Raw genomic sequence first — 21,653 nt, 5'->3', positions numbered from 1 at the left:
GCAGATCATACAGAATACCTAGGTACTTACAGCCAATTTTGGAGAAAATTATCAATCAACAGCTAAAAGTTGGAATAACTGAAGAAAGTAATGGTGCACAGAGACAGGAACAGTTGCTGTGCCAAAAACATTTACAGAAGGAACACAAAAATATAGGTTTTGTGATGATTACAGACATCTAAATATGAATACCATAACGGACACCTCTCCTTTGCCAAACATCACAGAAACCTTGGACCATTTAGGGGAATGAAAATATTTTTCAACAATGGATTTGAAAAGTGATTACCACCAGATAAAGGTTACACTGCAGGATCAACACAAAATGGCCTTTTTGCCATCCTGGGGACACTACCAATTTAGAAGCATGCACCTGCAACATCAGAGATTGTTGGATGGAGTAAACAGAGATTTAAAACAGCAGCAATGATTAATGTATCTTGATGACATAATTATCTATGTGAGTGATATGGAACAGCATATTCACTGATTAAGGGAAGTACTCCTAAGGTTAGAAGCAGTGAAGTTATGAGTACGGAAAAGTGTAATTTTGTGGTAGAAGATGTAGCATACATACTTGAATAATTCTGTGCAATGGGATCTATTGCTACTTTTCATTATGATTCGTACAGCCCTTTTTTGCAACTTAAATATTGTTTGTCTGTTCTGCACTGTTGATCCTCAGAAGGAAATGCCATAACTAATTATAAAGTGGACATACATAAAATATGCAGTTCTAGTACACAAGCTACTACACACTGAATTTATTATCCTAAGTGCATAGCGAGCTGAAGCTATTCACTTTCCAAGCACCACAGTGTGCTTGAGGTTTTTGAAAAGTATCAGGGACCAAAGCAAGTGATAGAGACGTTGCTGTTATGCTGTCAGTAAATGTCATGATTCAATTGCTGACAAGAATGACAATTGAAATTTAGTGTAATGAGTATAAACAGTTGTGGAGCAGCAATAAATTTAAGGGTGAGGAAACTAATAGGTATTCCTACCCCTAGGTGAGGTGCAGAAAAGATGATCACTGATCAGTGTGGCAAGGAAGTGTCGAATGGTGATGGCATTTTATGACCTTGTACTACTTCATGTGGTGATAATCCTGTATTTGTATGCTGTTTTGGGTTGTAGGCAGAGATAAAGGACTTCAAATACACACCCCAGCTTGTGTGATGTGCGCCTATGTAGTATCCAAGCATCTTCCCAACTGTCCTCGGCATTCTTCAGTTCTTCCACTGGTTTGTGGCTGGAGAAGACGTGTCCTTAGCCTCTTCATGTTCAATAACTTACACAATTCCTTGAATAAATCTGACATGAAGTTTGTTCCCTGGTCTGTTACTATTTTTTCATAGTGGGACTGCTGATATTCATTGGGATGGAAGCATTACGGAACCAGCACCTGGAAGGGTGAACGCTGTTCGCCAACCAGGAAGACATAGTGATCACCAGTCATTGCTGGGTGATACAGGTGGTATTCAATGCATGGGAGCTGCATAATGAGGTGGAGACTTGAAGAAGCATTCAACAAATTCCATCAGAGAACGGAAAGCCACGGGATACTCGAAGGGAGTGCCAGGGTATGTGAGAAATTAAGGAGTAAGATGACTCAGGTACTGGGGGTTATTCCATATATGCAAAGTAAGAGGGGTTGGATTGGCACTGGAAGTCAGCTTATGAAAACAATATTTAGCGCTGCTGATGAGGAAGACATTCAAAGGGTGAATGACACCATAGATAAGGTTAAGCATTGGGCATAAATGAACAAAGTCATCAGTGACTGGCTCACTATGCACATTGCAGGTTTAGAGAAGGGGCATATTGAATAACACAAGACTACTATGACAACTGACTGGAGAAGTAATGTGGTGTGACAGAGATACAGAAGAGGCAGTTAATCAGAATATCAGAGAACTAAAAACTGAAGAAGAAGTCTTAGATAGGGAAGTAGTAATGACAAAGTGGTTGCAATCCATAGAATATAGTTTCTGGGAAGCACAGGGGAGAGTAACAGAATTACAGGAGGTTATGCAGCAAGCTGTAAGAGGTCAGCTAGGGGTAAACTTGTGACCACCAGAGCAGTACTCAGAGGGTCTAAGGAAAGTACCGAAGGAACTAACACTGGAGTTGGTGTTGATTTTAGAACCTGAGCACAAAAAACTTACCTTTTTATTTCAAGGTAGCCAGAGTATCAGTGAGAACTGATGGAGCGAAAGTTTACATTCCTGTTCCTATACTAGTGGCAGGGATATGAGCATGTTATGACTGCTACATCATTCATGTGTATCCTGTCAGGTGACAGACAAGGGAAAATATGTAGAAATGAAGGAAGCAAAGTTACAAAAATGCTACTGAGGGGAAATCACAGTCTGTCTGTCTGAATATGGTAATAAGGGAGGGGCAGGATTCCTGCTCAGTAAAATTCCTAATGGGACAAAAGGAGGTATGAGAATGCACAATTTCCAGAATAACTCAGCTGAGTATTTCACAGCCTCGTTTGTAATGGCCAGAGGAGTCTGTGGAAGTGCTACCTGTTGCAGATCTGACCATTTTAAATCAGTCTCTAGGGCTGAAATTAATGCACGCTATTAATGCACTTCTGAATCAGCAAGAGTGGAAAGGCTCCCTGGAAATCTTATTGCAGTATGTGAATTTATATCAGGAAAGTTAGTACTGGAAGGAGACAACATTGGCTACTTTCATACCAACCACCACAGTGGCACTTGTTCTGCTGAGTGTAGTCCTTGTTTTGGTACATAGAAGACAAAGCAAAAGACTGTGTTCAGACCCAACCATTGTTCAGATTACAGTGTATTAGATACCCCAAGCATAAAAGCAGCAGAAAGAAGATGAATGTAGAAAGGGGTGAAATTGTTAGAATAATTCTTGAGATATGGGACCAGAAGGGTCAGTCTCCAGGAACTCTAGTGTAAAGGATAATCATATCCTCAATCCAAGGGACTGGGTCTTGATAAAAAGGAGGGCAGTGTAGCATATCAACCAAACTCTCTCAAAAAGTATGACCAAGCAGAACTGATTTGCAACAGAGTCAACCAAAGGCACGCAAGAATGTTATGCATTGTGAAGCAATAAATGGCCGACAGGCATTGCGAAGCAGAGCTAACTGGGCACGATATAGCAACAGGCGATGCTGCAATATGATAGTTGAAGGATAAGCCTTAAACTGTAAATGAACCTAATGTGGAGTGAATAAGTGCTCAGCCATTCATGTCCTAAAATATTCTTATCTCAGTATCAGAGCCATCTCTGAGGTGGAGGTGAACGTCTAGGAAGGTGGCTCATTGGGTTGAGTAGGACCAGGTGAAGCAAATGGGGGAGAAGTTGTTGAGGTTCTGGAGGAATGTGGATAAGGTGTCCTCACCTTTGATCCAGATAGCAAAGATATCGTCAATGAATCTGAACCAAGTGAGGGATTTAGGATTCTGGGTTTTTAGGAAGGACTCCTCTAGAGCACGGCTACATCAGTACTTCCATCCATATCAAACCTACTAACCACCAGCAATACCTCACTTTGACAGCTACCACTTATTCCATACCTTGAAGTCCATTCCATACAGCCTAGCCACCCAAGGTCATCGCATCTGCAGTGACGAGCAGTCTCTTTCGGAATATACTGAGGGTCTCACTGAAGCCTTCACTGACAGTGATTATCCTCCCAACCTTGTACAAAAACAAATCTCCCGTGCCTTATCTTTCCAGTCTCCCGCCACCTCCCAAATCCCCACTGTCTGGCTACAGAGGAGCATTTCCCCCATAACTCAGTACCACCCAGGACTGGAGCAACTGAATTACATTCTCTACCAGGGTTTAGATTACCTCTCATCGTGCCCTGAAATAAGAATTGTCCTGCCCACTATCCTTCTCACTAGTTCTACAATGGTATTCCGCTGTCCACTGAACCTCCACAATATACTCGTCCATCCTTACACACCCCCTGGTCCCAATCCCTTACCCCATGGCTCATACCCCTGTAATAGACCAAGATGCAAGACCTGTGCCATACATCCTCCTACCACCACCTACTCCAGTCCGGTCGCTAACATCACCTATCCCACCAAAGGCAGGGCTACCTGTGAGACCAGTAATGTGATGTACATGCTAAGCTGCAACCACTATGCTGCATTCTATGTAGGCATGACAACCAACAAGCTGTCCATCTACATGAACGCCCACCGACAAACTGTGACCGAGAAACAAGTGGACCACCCTGTTGCTAAACACACTGCCAAACATGATATCCTTCATTTCAATGACTGCTTCATTGCCTGTGCCATATGGATCCTTCCCACCAACACCAGCTTTTCTGAATTGCACAGGCGGGAAATTCCCTGCAGTACATCCTACATTCCCATAACTCTCCTGGCCTCAAACTTTGTTAGTCACTGTCCTCACCCATCCAGCTTCCTCCCTTGTTCCCATTCCAGCACTACACAACCATCATTTCACCACCACACCCAGTCTTTTTATTTCTTTTTATGTCTCTCCTCCCCATTACTTCGCCCCCCCCCCCCAAGCCCCTCCCTCCCCCCCTCATCTCCACCTCTCACCTGGCCTCTGTCTAAACTGCAGCATTTCACTGTCTGCCACCCCCACCATACTATCCCTCCCCCATCCAGTCCCACTCTCCTCCTTACCCCACCCAGTCGCCACTCCCATCATGCACTGGTGCTGCTGTGCACAGTGTGGGTCAGTTGTCAGAGACAGCAGACGTGTGATGGAGTTATGTTTGCATGACTGTGTGCGTGCGTGTGTGTATGTGTGTCTATTGTTGACAAAGGCATTAATGGCTGAAAGCTATAATTGTGTGAATCTTTTTGTTGTGCCTATCACGACTCAGCATCTCTGCTATATGCTGAGTAGCAACTTTCCTTCTCTAATATTGTTACATTCCTTTCTGGATTTTTTATTGTTTGATTCATATTCAAAATTTTTGTGTTCTGGACTGGTCTAACTTTACACTTTGATTATACTCAAAATCAAGAACAATAGTTTGCAGCCATGATTTTTCTGATGACAAATATGTCTACTTTCATTATAATAATTTGTTTCCAGTCAGAACCACCAATGGTAGTGGTTTTGTGTGTGTGTGTGTGTGTGTGTGTGTGTGTGTGTGTGTGCTTGCTTGTGTGAATGTGTGTGTGTGTGTGTGTGTGTGTGTGTGTGTGTGTGTGTGTGTGTTTTCTTTGCTGAAGAAGGCTTTGGCGGAAAACTGTAACCCGTAACAGTCTTTTCATTGTACTTGTCTGCAATTCAATGAGTAATCTTTACAATGAGTCTGAATCTATCCTTTTCCTAATATTATTGATATTCTAACCTGGAATTACCATTGTTTGTTAATTTGTTAATTATTTAGATTAGAAAATGTGTCATACTGTAAGACACAAACAACAGCACGGCCACAAGGAACCAAAATTTATACTTCTTCCACATGCAAGTGAACAAAAGGGAGAACTTGACACAAACATAGAAACAATCCAGTCACATATAGAAGCAGTTGCTGACAATAAGTATGAATACTGTAGGAGAGTGACAGCCTGCTGCACTGTGTATATAAGGAGGAGGAGGGCTCTGATAGGTGGCAGGGCAGATGCCATGCCATGTGCAGAAGTCATGTGGCCCACTACAGGCAGCCTCTTGTGGCAACCCCACACAGATGTCACTGCTGATATATTCAAATGTAGTGCACTGGCAGCCTGATGCAACGGTGGATATCCAAGTATTACATACAGAGTTACAGCAGAAAATTTCACTTCCTCAAAATCTTTTGGCCAGCTTTGGCAATCTCCTTTACCTTAAAATCTACCCCAAAAAATAATACCTTTATTTTTGCCATTTTCTAGTTGTACTGATCTTAGTTAAGCAAACTTATGTATTACCTATTGTGTCTTTGTTCCTTTTAATTTTCATGATTTTTGTATTACGGCCTAACATATATTACACCTGCTTTTTAACAAAATGTAATAATCTGATACTACAAGCATCTATAAATTAGCATGGCGTACAAATACTCAGACAGTCAGAGTCTATCATTCATTTTGTTAACATCATGTGATTTGCAGTTTGCGTTCAGCAGTTATTATGTCAGTATCATGTAGGCATTTTCTATTACCTCCTGATAGATGGGGTCGACACTCATGACTGATTTCACTTCCATATTTGCTCCAACATTTCTGCCCACTGTAACCTGCTGTATCTCTTCTCTTACTACTTGATGTATGAGAGGTGTTAGGTCACAATGATCTTCCACAACTGCCCTAGCAACCACTTTTGGGAGCCGGTCAAATCTCTTTCATTTGAGTCCTTTAAATTGTATTTCCTCAATGTTCTGGCTCCACTTACTGAATTCCTCTGTTGTTACATCATCCTTTATCAAGATACCTTGGTATATATCTTCTATGACCCCTTTTATCAAATGTGCGATTTTATCAGGTTGCAACATTCAAATTCACAGTGTGGCCTAGAGCTGAAACATTCTGTATGCAACACTGCATTGTTTCCCCATGACATTGTGCCCTGTTCTTCAATTGTTCTTGTTCTAACACTTGATGCTGATTGTCACCAAACACTTTACACAGTTCTGCCTGGTATTTGTCCCATCTATTGACTTTCTCTGCCTTGTTCTCAAACCACTGCTAGACTGTGCTATCCAAGTAAAATTTCGCATTTTCCAAACACATCGTGTCATCCCATCTGTTGTATTTGTGATCGAATCCTTTCAGCCTTTTTGCTGGATTCTGACCAGTGTATCCAGAGAACAACAATGGATGCTTGACACACAGCTGATGTGCTGCTGTTTGTGAATCCATCCCCATCCCACATGTATAGATACACATATTTTAGAAATGATGTCCTGCTTGTTTTCTGGTTCTTGTCTGTGTAGGTTTTATGTTGCCTAAAAGGAACCACAGGTGATATAAATGATTTGAAGTACACTTCATCTCCATCAAGCAATCTCATATCATAATCACACGTTGAGTCCAAACTGAAAAGCAGTGTCTCAGTGAAGTACAACACTCAAAACCGAAAGCACCCATCTGATGGCACAGAGAAAACATTCATACCTAATTTAATGTTACCTGAAAAACTTGCGTAGAAAAAGAAATACCATTTTTGTGGAAGCAACAGTTACATTAACGCACACTGGAAGAACAGCTTATTCCGATTTGAAATTGTAATTCATTGTAACCATGCAAGGATTCCTAATATGTGAAATAATTGAACTTTTGGCATGTGAGCAAATTCTAAGACAATGCAGACCTGTTAACTGGAAATGGGTTATAAATGAAATGGATCACAAGAAATAATTTGAAGAATTTGATGAAATAATACTAAACAATAACAAACACTTGGGAGATCAATTTTGGTTAAATACTTCTTGTGACCCACAAGTGAGTGCCAGATGAAAAGTCATACTTAATAGACCACTTATATTTAACAACATGTAAAGAAATATTGTTAACTGTGGTTATGACTGCACAAACTTTGAGAGATGAGAACAGTGAAGCATTTCTGGGAAAACGGTTAAATATAAGAAGGCAACTATGCAGTAGATGAAAAATTAATTATGTAAAGTTGTAGAAACATTGAGATAACTGATAAAAAAGGCTTCCAAAAAATAAGTATAAATTATATCAACCAGAATGACAGTGTGAATGAGCTATTTTTGCCACTGGAAATGGTGTAGTAAACAGGGTCAGTGAAACAATACAAAATATGCCCTCATGACGGAGACTACTTACTTGTGCGGATGGATATGTGTGCGTGTGTGTGTGTGCGCGAGTGTACACCTGTCCTTTTTTTACCCCTAAGGGAAGTCTTTCCGCTCCCGGGATTGGAATGACTCCTTACCCTCTCCCTTAAAACCCACATCCTTTCGTCTTTCCCTCTCCTTCCTGAAGAAGCAACCATCGGTTGCGAAAGCTAGTAATACTGTGTGTGTGTTTGTGTGTTTTGTTCATTGTGCCTGTCTGCCGGTGCTTTCCCGCTTGGTAAGTCTTAGAATCTTTGTTTTTAATATATTAGACTACTTACTTGAATGTACCTAGAATGCCATTGCATGCATTGTCAAAATCAAAAAATTAGTGCATCTATTTTTTTTATTTTTAAACCTTGACACATCCAATTTGTAGTATAACATGAGAGATTGTGTGAAACTGAATAATAAATAACAGAAGCAACCATGCTAATCCGAAAATATGTAGGTAAAATTGTATTTGTACTACACATGCCATTAATGTCAATGGATCTGCAATTCATTAACAAAATATTAGTTTTCTATCAGATAGGCATACTAAATAAAAATAATAAATGATGCTCAACAACAAATGTTTAAATCTTTATGAACAATGTTTCTCTCATGGCCAATTATATGTCATCTTTTCATGAATTGGAGTATAATGAGCCTAAATAATAGAACTTTGAATGAAGTGTATAAACAACTTGTGGAGGTAGTAAGTATTAAGGACAAAATGAAATAAAATTAAAAATACTTATATTATTGTCACATTTAGAGTTACGTGCTGTGAGGTTCATTTATGGCAGTATTCAATTAATAGTAAGATCCAAAGCAATTATGCCTTTCTCCCTCATTCATTGACCTGTAGATTGCATCCTTCTCTGTTATTGCATAACAGGAAAGATTCAAACATTTATTTTCTTGCTGACATGTGAATGACTGCTTAGTAGCAATTTCACCAAGTTGTTGTTGTTGTTGTGGTCTTCAGTTCTGAGACTGGTTTGATGCAGCTCTCCATGATACTCTATCTTGTACAAGTCTTTTCATCTCCCAGTACCTACCGCAACCTACCTCCTTCTGAATCTGCTTAGTGTAGTCATCTCTTGGTCTTCCTCTATGATTTTTACCCTCCACGCTGCCCTCCAATACTAAATTGGTGATCCCTTGATGCTTCAGAACGTGTCCTACCAACCGATCCCTTCTTCTAGTCAAGTTGTGCCACAAACTTCTCTTCTCCCCAATCCTATTCAATACTTCCTCATTAGTTATGTGATCTACCCATCTAATCTTCAGCATTCTTCTGTAGCACCACATTTCAAAAGCTTCTATTCTCTTCTTGTCCAAACTATTTATCGTCCATGTTTCACTTCCATACATGGCTACACTCCATACAAATACTTCGAGAAAAGACTTCCTAACACTTAAATCTATACACGATGTTAACAAATTTCTCTTCTTCAGAAACGCTTTCCTTGCCATTGCATGTCCACATTTTATATCCTCTCTACTTCGACCATCATCAGTTATTTTTCTCCACAAATAGCAAAACTCATCTACTACTTTAAGTGTCTCATTTGCTAATCTAATTCCCTCAGCATCACCTGATTTCATTCAACTACATTCCATTATCCTTGTTTTGCCTTTGTTGATGCTTATCCTATATCCCCCCTTCAAGACACTATCCATTCGGTTCAACTGCTCATCCAAGTCCTTTGCTGTCTCTGACAGAATTACAATGTCATCGGCGAACCTCACAGTTTTCATTTCTTCTCCATGGATTTTAATACCTACTCCAGGAAAAAAAAAACCTTGTGTTTCAAAGGAAATGCGCAGTATACAACAACAAAACAGTCCTCATACAAGCGTCTGCCAACAGCAAAGTGTGTCAAAGGCTTTAGGAAGACTGTAATGCTTTGTAAGAACAAATTGCCTCCGATGAGCGTAGCGTGACAACTGTTTAAATTAGATTTGTTTGAGCTGTAGCGGGTGGGCTCTTGCACATGCACAGTTGAGTCACGTATGAGTAGTACCTTCTCCTGTTTCTGGTTACAGAAGTGTGGCTGGGCGCCACTACCTAATATTGCCCCGGTTCGGAAATCAGTAAATCTGGGGCTGATGCACAGAGCAATCTGACTTGTGGTGGGGAGGTGGGTCGTCTTCACGTGACCTGTGTTTAAGTTTAGTGATTTTGTTGTTTTCTCTTCATTTATTGCTCTCACATTAAATGATAACAAAATGGATTTTTGTGTCCAGGAGCTATCAGATGAATTAAAATACTTTCACGTTATTACAGAAAGCTAAAATACGTTATTAGTTTTAGATTTTATTTGCACCTTTCTGACAGTCAAACATTAATTGCCTTACAGAACAATGTAGTTATTTTGGCCTGTTTGCTAAAGAGATTTGGCTTTGATTAATCTTTTCTGTTGAGGCAGTCAATTTCTTTGAAACTAAGTGTTTAATTTCACACTATTGGCTAGTTTCAACTGTTCACTGCATTTTAAGTGCACGTATGGCATTATGCCATAATGAAGAACCAAACGTGAGATAATACAGTACTGGTACTCCAAGAAAATTTACATATGCATGTGCATTTTAAGCCGAATTATGCGTTTTAGTATGGTTCACAGAATTCCGACTATCTTGAAGTATCATCTGGTGTCTTGTTTCTTTTACGACATAATGTAAGATCTTTTAATGTTTTACATGTATGAACATATGGGCTTCCTGCGTCATCGTAGCTGTGCAAGTGTGATGACACTTGTTATCTGGCGCTCTCTTGCAACTGCAGAAACGAACCTATTTGTAACAGGTCACGGGAAAATATTATGAATGGTAGTTTGAAAAGCATTACATTCAAAGCAGATTTGGTTTTACTTCAGATGAGCTATGTGCGAGAATGTATGATGAATTTCTTAAATCACAAAGCGTTTGACACTCATTTAAGAATCAACTCTTTGAGGACGACCATTTAGATGAATTTCGAACTTGGAAGTACAGAAATTTACATCGATATTAAAAATTTTACTGGCACATTTGTGTGTGTATCTTAAATTGTAACAAGCGTAAAAAAGATCAACATTATATGTAGAAGCTTAGCTTCTCTTCCAGCTTATTAATCTTTGAGACCAATATTATATGTGAATGCTATGTATATTAATTTAAACCATTAACTTTTCTTATTTGTGTATTCGCGCTACTTAAGAGTGATCTGGCTATTTGCTGACTACATCACGTATCCTATGCTGTCATCAGCTGCTGAGATCACGTAACATTAGCTATGACGGGCTTACAAAAGCACATTGCAATCTCTATTTCAATGCTTTGGAAAGTAACATGCAGTGTTTGGTGAATTCGAATTTGTACCTTTGAAATACGAAAATATGCAGCATACATGTTGCTGCACATCAAAGGTCTTTCAAAACGTGTTTCTCCCCCCTGAGTTTCATTTTCTAAAGTGCCGGGAAATTCTACTCCTGTATACAAAACCATAAACATTCAAAGGATTGATGAGTTATACACTGATGAATGAGAGTATACTGCCACTTAACATGGAAAAAGTGTATCTTCACCCAGGAGAAAGCATATTTTTAACCAGGAAATCCGGGAAAAATCCGGGAATTTTTTTTTCTTGTCCACATCTACACACTGTATCAGTAACCATGATGCAGTTGTGGCAGCAATGGTTACCAAAGTACAAAGAACAACTATAACAAACAGAAAGACATATATATTCAGTAAACTAGAAAAAAAAATCAGTAGTAACATATCTCAATGAGGAAACTGAAACCTTCAGCACAGGACAGAAACATGTAGGGGCACTATGGATAAAATTTAAAAGAATAGTTGACCATGCACTGGTTAGATACATGCCCAGTAGAATAGTTCGTAATGGGAGGGAACTTCCATGGTATACACTCACTGTAAAGAAACTTCTACAGAAACAGAGACTACTGCATAATAGATACAAAGCAAAGCATTGGACTATAGATAGAGGGATGCTGAATGAACTGTCTGGTTGTCAAGAAACCAATGCATGGTGCCTTCAGTGACTACTATAGCAGATTATTACCAAATGATATTTCACAAAACCCAAAGAATTTTTGGTCATATGTAAAGGCTGTTAGTGGCACCAAAGATAGTGTCCATTCCCTAGCGAATGAGACAGGAACTGAAATTGAGCATAGCAAAACAAAAGCTGAAATGCTTAACCCTATTTTCAAATTTTCCTTGACAAAGGAAAACCAAAGAGAAATTTAATCCTTGTACCACTAAAAATATGAATGAAATAAGTATTGGTATTAGTGGTGTTGAGAAAAAGCTGAAATAATTAAAACTGAACAAAGCTCCAGGGCCCAATGGAATCCTTTTCTACTGAATTTGTGGCTGAATTAGCCCAGCTTCTAAATATAATCTATCATAGACCCTGTGAACAAAACACCATTCCCAGAAGAAAGAACAGATCAAACCTGTCTATAAGAAGGATAGTAGAAGTGATCCACAAAACTATTCTCCAATATCCTTGACATTGATTTGTTATAGAATCTTAGAACATGTTCTGAGCTCAAACTTAATGAGGTATCTTGAACAGAACAATCTTCTCAATGCCAACCAGTATGGATTCCGGAAACATCAATCATACAAAACCTAACTCACACTTTCTCACATGACGTACTGAAAGCTCAGGATTAAGGCAGTCAGGTAGGGATTGATGACTTTTTTGGTTGGGAGGAGTCGGCACATTATCTTAGATGGAGAGTCATCATCAGATGTAGAAGTAACTTCAGGTGTGCCCCAGGGGCGTGTGTTGAGACCCTTGCTGTTCATGTTGTATATTAATGGCCTTGCATGCAATATTATTAGTAACGTCAGACTTTTTGAAGATAATGCAGTTATCTATAATGCTATCTGAAAGGAGCTGCATAAATATTAAGTCAGATCTTGATAAGATTTCGAAGTGGTGCAAAGATTGGCAGCTTACTTTAAATGTTCAGAAACGTAAAATTCTGCTCTTCACAAAATGAAAAAAACATGGTATCCTATGACTATAATATCAATGACTCACTGTTGGAATCGGCCAACTCATACAAATACATGGGTGTAAGACATTGTAGGGATATGAAATGGAATGATCACATAGGCTCACTTGTGGATAAAGCAGATGGTAGACTTTGGTTTATTGGTACAATACTGGGGAAGTGTAATCAGTCAAAAAAAGAGATTGCTTACAAATCACTTGTGCAAATACTTCTGAAATATTGCTCAAGTGTGTGGGACCCATACCAAATATGGGAAACGGGAGGTGTTCAACATATACAGAGATGGCTAGCATGAATGGCCACAGTATTTTTTTTTTTTTTTTTAACCTGTGGAAAAGTTTTATGAGGTGGTGAAGGAACTGAACAGGATGACCCTGCAAGATAGACATAAACTATCCTGAGGAAGTCTGTTAACAAAGTTTTAAGGACTGGCTGTAAATAATGACTCTAGGGAAAATTGTTTTGATCAGATGGGATCATGAGTATAAGATTAGAATAATTACTGCATGCACAGAGGCATTCAGTCAATCATTCTTTGCACACTCCATATATGAATGGAATGGGAACAAATCCTAATAATTGGTACAATGGGATGTACCCTCAGCCATGCATGTCATGGAGGTCTGCAGAGTATAAAGGTAGATGTAGATGTAAATGTAGATGGAACTAACTGTTTGATTACTGTGTGCCTCTAACACGCATGTGCTCTATGAGTGGTTATTCCCACACACAGAATGATTACATTGTTCTGGTTGACATTTTTAACATTATAGTTTTAATCAGTTATTGGTCTCAAAAGTCTGTTTATTCAGTTTGCAATGGACATATCTTTTTTACTTTTCTCTTAAAAATGTTTCAATGTCTTCCAGTTTTTCATTACTTTTTCTGGTGGAGATCACCTATGGTCTTTACATGTATTTCTTACTTTCAGGTGGAATTTAATAATGAAATAGAAAGGCAAAAGCAAGAAGAGCTAGACAATTTACGAAAAATTAAAGAAAAATGGAATGCTGAAGACAAAGAATTCCTTACTTATTCTAAACATGTCATTGAAGAATCAAGAGAAAAAAAACGGAATCTGATACCACTGGAGAGAGTTGTGAAGGTAAAATTAGAATATAGACTGAAGATGAAAGTAATATTATGCTATTTAGGTTGAGAAAGTGATAATATTTGAAAGTTTTCCCAGAGTTTGGCTTACTCAGGAAATTAAAGAAACATTCAGCATTTTGGAGATAGTTTTTACTGCAATGTGTTATCATTAATGATGTGATGTGTGGAGGAGTGCATGCAGAAGGGGGGGGGGGGGCTCCAAATGTTTGGGCTTATACTAGATACAGCGGAAATTTTCTGGTACCAAAGTGCTTTCTTAATTTTGATCAAAAATCAATTGAAAGGATTTTCAGGTGTAAAGAAGCTGGTGAAAAATTACTATTTAATTATTATCACTATTCAATTATAATATAATAAGAACACTAGGCAAAATTCACTTTCCAGTGTGCTCCCCCCCCCCCCCCTCCCCACCCTCCCACCCAAAAAAAAATCCTGCGTGTGGGCCTGGGTGCATGTGAAGTTATTTCTTAATTCTCGCTGAAATATGAATATGACAGTTCTTGGAACTAAGCAAACCCTGGTGTTGTCTTCATTCCTAAGTTGTGATAAGTGAATGGTGAGATTCCTATTTTTAGCATCAATTAGTCTGGCAAGGGACAGTATTTCCAGTGACTAATACATTGTGTTACACAGTGAATCTTGGATATATGGCCACTTCTTTACAGAATTGGGTCATGGTGGAGGGTCATAGTGAGGGAACAGGTCATTGGCAGTTTAGATAAACAACATAAAAAGTAAAACATTCTATTAAAACTCATGTTGACTACACTCATAGCATCTCAGTGGAGGTGGCTGCCACTCCGCCTCCTAGCACGTGGTGAGGATGGGGTACAGTGACAAAGTGCTGATAACCATTGAACAGTGACATTCCTAGGAATGCTGACTCCAGGAGATTACACAGTGATGTGCACCACACATAGCACAAGAAGGCTGGTTGAGACTGAAGCTAGCAGCACTGAGGACTGCTAGCAGGGGACTCACACTCTGGTGGTAGATCTCTGTCCTCCAGGTGAAGGCATATGGTGGCTAGGTGCCTGCAACAGCACAAAAGGATGGGTGGCTGTACCACCCAGGTCTGGTTCCACTGTCCTCCAGGGCAGGAATCTGACTGCTGTGGGCGTGGGACAGGAGGCAGTCAGTCATCAGAGAAGCACCATGTCCAAAAAGGAGGACTTGGCATTAAGAGATGAAGCAGTATTATACAATACTCGAAATGATGTACACTACGCAGTTGTTACTGTTAAGTGACTTGTTCCACTTTTATAATCACTCTAACTGTTATGATAGCCTGATTCAATTTCACATTGTAGAAGTAAAGGACCTCCCCATCTCCACTAGACACATTCATGACACTGATGACAGTGTAAAAAACTCCTCACAATTCTCGCAAGACATAATATTTCACAGTCCACAATAATAGCTTGACAATAAAGTGGAGAATGAAAACGCAATGGCAATATAGCACAACAAATTAGTTCACTTGCTTTAGTATTTTATAAAGTCAATAAAATTGATTACAATTCAATGAGAAGCATTTGTGGAACCTTGACACTTAGTTATTGCCTGAATATTAATCGGATGCAAACATTTATTTGAACTTGTTACATAATGTTAATCATAAGCTTACTATGCACCAACTTTTATAACAAACTGAGACAGAAGTGTTATGCAATTACTCTCCAAGTCCACACTTTTCCTCAAACAAACATAGAGATGTTAGCAACATGCAGATTGTCAATTTGGGAAGGCGACTAGTGCGAGTTTTGGTGTTTTTGTAAAGACAAGTAATTTTAGATTATAAAACATATAGTTTAGTACTGATTACTTGGTAAAAAAGTGTGTTAGTGTGCCTTTTAAGCATACCATTAAAGATTTCATTTTTCTTCACATAATATAGCAGCAATCGCGAAAAGATCGTACAGTTGTATTTTCTGTTTACGTTTTGCCGCAGAAAATCAATAGAATTTCGATTATTTGTTCTTTGCCCTCTCCAGCAATTTACCTGTAACATACCTCTTCATTATTTAACTCATATTTCCAGAAAGTAGCGTAAAGTTTAAGTTGTTGTTTCACAAACTTTGCACTGTTGTTTATGTTTACTCACAGTTGCATATAGGCCAAATTTGTGGAACCATATTTTTGTGTTTATCTGTAATGTAACTGACTTAGTCTTTATAAATTATTATGTGAAAAGTGCTTGACTTGCCATAGAATTGTTAGGTCAGGGCTTTGGTGTGACGGGTGCAATAGTTTTTTCCATGTGGGTGACTGTAGTGGTGTGGGAATGGGGGAAGTAAATGAGACTCATCAGTGGTTTTGTAGGATATGAAGTAGAGAGTTAAGATACTAGAACAGGAGAGGAAAATTGCTGCCCTTCAGGCTGAGTTAGACAAAGCCAGGGGAGATCTTGACAGATTAAGGAGGGAGAAGGGTAAAGAGAGGTGGGAAGTGGCAACAGGCAAAAGGAGGAACAGGCTTAGAACTTTATCTGACAGCTTCGTGATGAATGTGGAAAATAGGTTTGTCCTGTTGCTTCAGTTAGAAGCTGGTGAGCCTCAAGCAGTTGCAGGTGTAGACAAGGCACAACAAACTTCAGCAGCAAATTGAAAAGTAAGAATGTAGGGAAATCAGTTAAGAGAAAGAAAGTGTTGTTGTTAGGTAGTTCCCATGGAAGAGGTGGTGGCCAACTTTTGCAGGGTGAACTATGATCAGAATACCAGGTCACCAGTTTTTTAAAACCTAGTGTGGGTCTGGAGCAGGTGACAGACAATTTAGGATCACTTTGCAAAGATTTCTCTAAGGAAGACACTGTGGTTATAGTGGTTGGGGCAGAAATCCTGGGTACAGTGTAGAGTGTGACCTGGCAAAGATTGCATCAGCATCAAAGCATACTAGTGTTGCGTTTGTATCTGTTCTTGGGTGCCATAACCGTCCTCATTTGAACTCTTCTGTCAAGAGAGTTAATTTGGAGTTGGAACGCCGGCTTATGTTGGATGCAGGGTCACACGTTGGTGTGGTTGCTGTTGATTCTCTCAATAGATGGGATTATACTAGGCATGGTCTTCACCTCAACAGGAAAGGGAATGGTAAACTGGCTGGGAAAATAGCAGGAAAGTTAAGGGGGGAGGCTCTGTCATGAGTGATAAAATACCAGTGGTTATAGGGTTCAGAAAAGACCCTTTTTTAGGGTAGGGAGGACAGAAAGAAACCAAATTTTAAGAGAGGTTAGGACTGAGACAAACCTTCAGTTTTTTGAAAGAAACCAAAAAACATAATTCTAGCTTATTGCATTAGCATAAACAGCTATTGGTTAAGAACTTTCAACAGTCAGCAGATATTTCAACTCTACCCAATTTTAACTCAGTTGATGTGAAATGTCAGTTATCTTTATTACATCAAAATATTCAAGGACTGAGAAATAAAATTAATGACTTAATTATATGCATAGATGAATTAGATTCTTCAAACCCAGTTGACATAATCTGCCTCTCTGAACATCATGTGACCACTGGTGTAGAACTTTTAAGTGTTACAGGGTTTAGGTTAGCATCTCACTTTTGTAGAGCAGAAATAGAGAAAGGAAGAGTTGCCACATTCATCAGGAACTCTCATAAATTTAAGAACATAGACGTTCATAAATTTTGCCTAGAACAGCATAGGGAAGCATGTTCAGCAGAAGTAGAATTTCACAAAAAAATCCTGCATAATATTAAGTGTATATCGAGCACCTGCAGGTAACTTTAATCCGTTTAAACCACCTTGAAGCTGTACTGGCCCATTTAACAACCAAAAACAAAGAAATAGTGGTTGCTGGTGATTTCAGTGTAGATTTCCTTAAAGACTCTCCCAATAAGAACTTATTTGAGTTAGTAACACTATCATTCAACTTAATTCCCACTGTAAAGTTCCCCACTAGGGTAGCCACTTGCTCACAAACAGCCATTGATAATATCTTTATAGAAAAGTCCAATGAACAAAATTATATTACAGAACCAATAGTCAATGGCCTCTCAGACCATGACATGCAGTTCCTTCTGTTAAATGTTAATACTGAACAGGATATAAAATCTGTTAAATCTGAGCTCAAGAGGGTAATCGGTAAGCCAAAAATTGATTATTTTAGGACACTCCTCAGAGACATTCACTAGACTGATGATTACAGTGCTCATGGCATGAATGAAAAATATAACACTTTTGCTAATAAAGAGCTTACCTTATTCGAACACTGTTTTCCCCCAAAATTAACGAAGGTTAGAGCAAAGTCTTCAAAGAAACCACAGATTACTCAAGGAATAGGGGTGTCTTGTAAAACAAAAGGAAAACTGTATTTGTCAATCTGAAACAGTTCTGATGTTGATGCTATAGCACATTACAAGAAATACTGCAAAATATTAAAGACTGTAATATGGACATCAAAGCAAATATATTACAAGGAAAAGATAGTCATATCAGATAACAAAATAAAGACAATGTGGGGTATAGTGAAGGAGGAGGCCAGTAGAACCAGACATGAAGAGGGACAAGAGTAAATGATACATTGTTGACAGATGTGTATAGTGTTGCAGAACTTTTTAACAAACATTTTATATTTGTTACTGAAAAGATGGGGTTGTCAGGTTCTGTGGATGCTGCTATGGAATACCTCAGAACAAACATTTCAAGTAACTTCCATAATATGAATTTGAGCCTCACTACCCCAGCAGAAATAATGTCCACCATAAAATCTTTAAAAGTAAAAACATCTAATGGGTATGACGAAATATCAACAAAGTTAATTAAAGAATGTGATTCTGAGTTAAGTAACATATTAAGCTATCTATGTAACCAGTCATTTATCAGTGGAATATTCCCTGAATGGTTGAAATATGCTGAAGTTAAACCACAGTTTAAGAAGGGAGATAAAGAAATAGCATCAAATTTCCATACAATTTCACTTTTGCCAGCGTTCTCAAAAGTTTTAGAAAAAGTAATGTACAGTCGGTTTTATAAACATCTTGTCTCAAATAACATACTGTTGAAGTCACAGTTCAGATTTCTAAAGAGTTCTGATATTGAAAAGGCTATCTACACTTACAGTGAAAATGTGCTTAATTCATTAGACAAAAAATTGCAGGCAACTGGTATATTTTGTGATCTGTCAAAGGCATTTGACTGTGTAAATCACAATATCCTTTTAAGTAAATTAGAATAATATGGTGCAACAGAAAATGCTGCTAAATAGTTCAAATCTTATATATCTGATAGGAAACAAAGCATGTTATTAGGAAAGAGACATGTATCACGCTATCAGGCATCATCCAACTAGGATCTAATTACATGTGGGGTCCCACAAGGTTCCATTTTAGGGCCCTTACTTTTTCTTGTGTATATCAATGACCTTTCATCAGTAACATTACCAGATGCCAAGTTTGTTTTGTTTGACGATGATACAAACTTCGCAATAAATAGCAAATCAAGTGTAGTCTTAGAAAGATCAGCTAATAAAATATTTTTGGACATTAATCACTGGTTCCTAGCCAGTTTTTTGTCACTAAACTTTGAAAAACACACTACATGCAGTTCAGAACTTGTAAGGGGTGTCCCACGAGTATATGCCTAACATACAATGACAAGCAGATAGAAGAAGTGGACAGTGTTAAATTCTTGGGATTTCAGCTTGATAATAAATGCAACTGGGAGGAGGACACCACAGAACTGCTGAAGCGTCTTAACAAATCTCTATTTGCAATGTGAATTTTGTCAGACATATGGGATATAAAAATGAAAAAGCTGGCATACTATGCTTACTTTCGTTACATAATGTCGCATGGGATTATTTTTTGGGGTAATTCATAAAGCCAAGCTAAAGTTTTCTTCGCACAAAAATGTGCAGTAAGAGTTATATGTGGTGTGAACTCGAGAACATCCTGCAGAAGCCTGTTTAGGGAACTAGGGATACTAACTACTGCTTCCCAATATATTTATTTGTTAATGAACTTTGTCATTAAAAATACATCACTTTTTCAAACCAACAGCTCAATTCATGGAATCAATACTAGAAATAAGAATAATCTTCACAAGGATTTAAAGTCACGTAGTCTTATACAAAAAGGTGTGCATTATTCAGGAACACACATTTTCAATAACTTGCCAGCAGCCATAAAAAGCTTAACAACCAATGAAATTCAGTTTAAGAGAAGCCTAACGGATTTATTGGTGGCCAACTCCTTCTACTCCATTGATGAATTTCTTAGTAGAACCAACTGACTTGTGTGTGTGTGTGTGTGTGTGTGTGTGTGTGTGTGTGTGTGTGTGTGTGTGTGTAAGTACAATCTAACTTCTGCACTATTTCAGTGCAGTAATGTGTTTATTGTAAATAAGTATTATAGTATTATAGTAGTTCTATTACATGTTTATTACCTTACCTAAATCAGGATGGTCGGACGTGATATTGAACCGTCGTCCTCCCGAATGCGAGTCCAGTGTCTAACCACTGCACCACCTCACTCAGTAACAGTGAAAAGCTAAGTGCATTGTGTGTAATGGAGGTAGGAGGAAAGACTGTGAAAAATAGACAGGTCAGAAAATGAAAGATGTAGAAAACTAAAATGGAGTGAAGAAAGGAGTAGTTTCTGTGAAGAAATACTGAGATGGAAGGATTTATTGCAAATTAAAGCCAGGTGTGTGGTGAGAACCAAGGACATGTTGTAGCACTAGTTCCCACCCGTGGAGTTCTGGGAAACTGGTTTCTGAGGGAAGAATCCAGACAGTGCAGATGTCATGACAGACATGTTGTTGAGTATGCTTTGCAACATAATAGTGCGTGTTGCTGGTATATACCCTCCGCCTATGCCCATTTATTCTGACTGATAACTGGGTGGTAATCTTGCTGGTGTAAAAGGCTGAACAGTGTTTACATAACACCTGCTACATGACATGTGTCATTTCACAGGTGGCTCTCCCTTTGATAGTATATTTTGCCGATTACAAAGTTGCTATAAGTATGAAGATGGTATCTGTTCCCGAAAGGACAGATCCATTGATGACTGTGCAGCTTCTCTAGAATGAAATGATAATTAAATCAAAACCCTTAGCTGCCGACAATTATTGTTAATACACCAATGGGGACAGCTGAAAATGTGTTCCCCGACCGCGACTCAAATCCAGGATCTCCTGCTTATGTGGCAGACACTCTATCCATCTGAGCCACCGAGAGCACAGAGGATAGTGTGACTGCAGGGATTTACCCCTTGCACGCTTCCTGTGAGACCCACATTCCCAACTGTCCACAACCTACATTTGTAGTGTTCCTAATAGATATTTGCCCATTCACTCATTACTCGTGCCAGACTAAGCTGTTGAGTTCCATAAGAGTTCTTGCGATGGATGCTTCACGGTATGGGTTGGGCCCAATACTGGCTCATAGATATCCCAATGGATCTGAACGGCCTATTGATTACACTTCAAAAACACTGACTTCTGCTCAGACTAGGTACTCTCAGATAGAAGTGCAAGCTTTGGACATTCTGTATGATGTGAAGAAACTCCTTGTTTTTCTCTATGGTACCAAATCGGCTTGGTCACTCTTTTCCTTTCATGTTACAGTTACGAGATTCATTTCCACCCTACGAGTCAACATGTAAATGCTGATTCTTTGCTCCGCCTGCTGGCCAGTCTGGAACCAGGATTTGATCAGGAGAAATTGCTTTGTTTTCACATTGATGTTGTCATACAGCAGAGGTTGATGGTTTTCCTGTAACTAG

At 38.8% G+C, this 21,653-nt stretch overlaps 1 protein-coding gene across 1 annotated transcript in view; it reads left to right on the top strand.

Moving 5' to 3' along the window:
- Positions 1-21,653, top strand: part of LOC126320020 (protein CFAP210) — a 151,635-nt gene that overhangs the window by 99,169 nt on the left and 30,813 nt on the right. Inside the window, exon 8 of the mRNA XM_049993746.1 lies at positions 13,730-13,903. Within this exon, the coding sequence (XP_049849703.1) occupies positions 13,730-13,903 (174 nt within the window). The remainder of the gene's footprint in view (positions 1-13,729; positions 13,904-21,653) is intronic.

This window comes from Schistocerca gregaria, chromosome 2 (assembly GCF_023897955.1).
Source record: "Schistocerca gregaria isolate iqSchGreg1 chromosome 2, iqSchGreg1.2, whole genome shotgun sequence".
Taxonomy (NCBI): Eukaryota; Metazoa; Arthropoda; class Insecta; order Orthoptera; family Acrididae; genus Schistocerca; species Schistocerca gregaria.
This window is presented reverse-complemented; position numbering and strand designations above follow the sequence as displayed.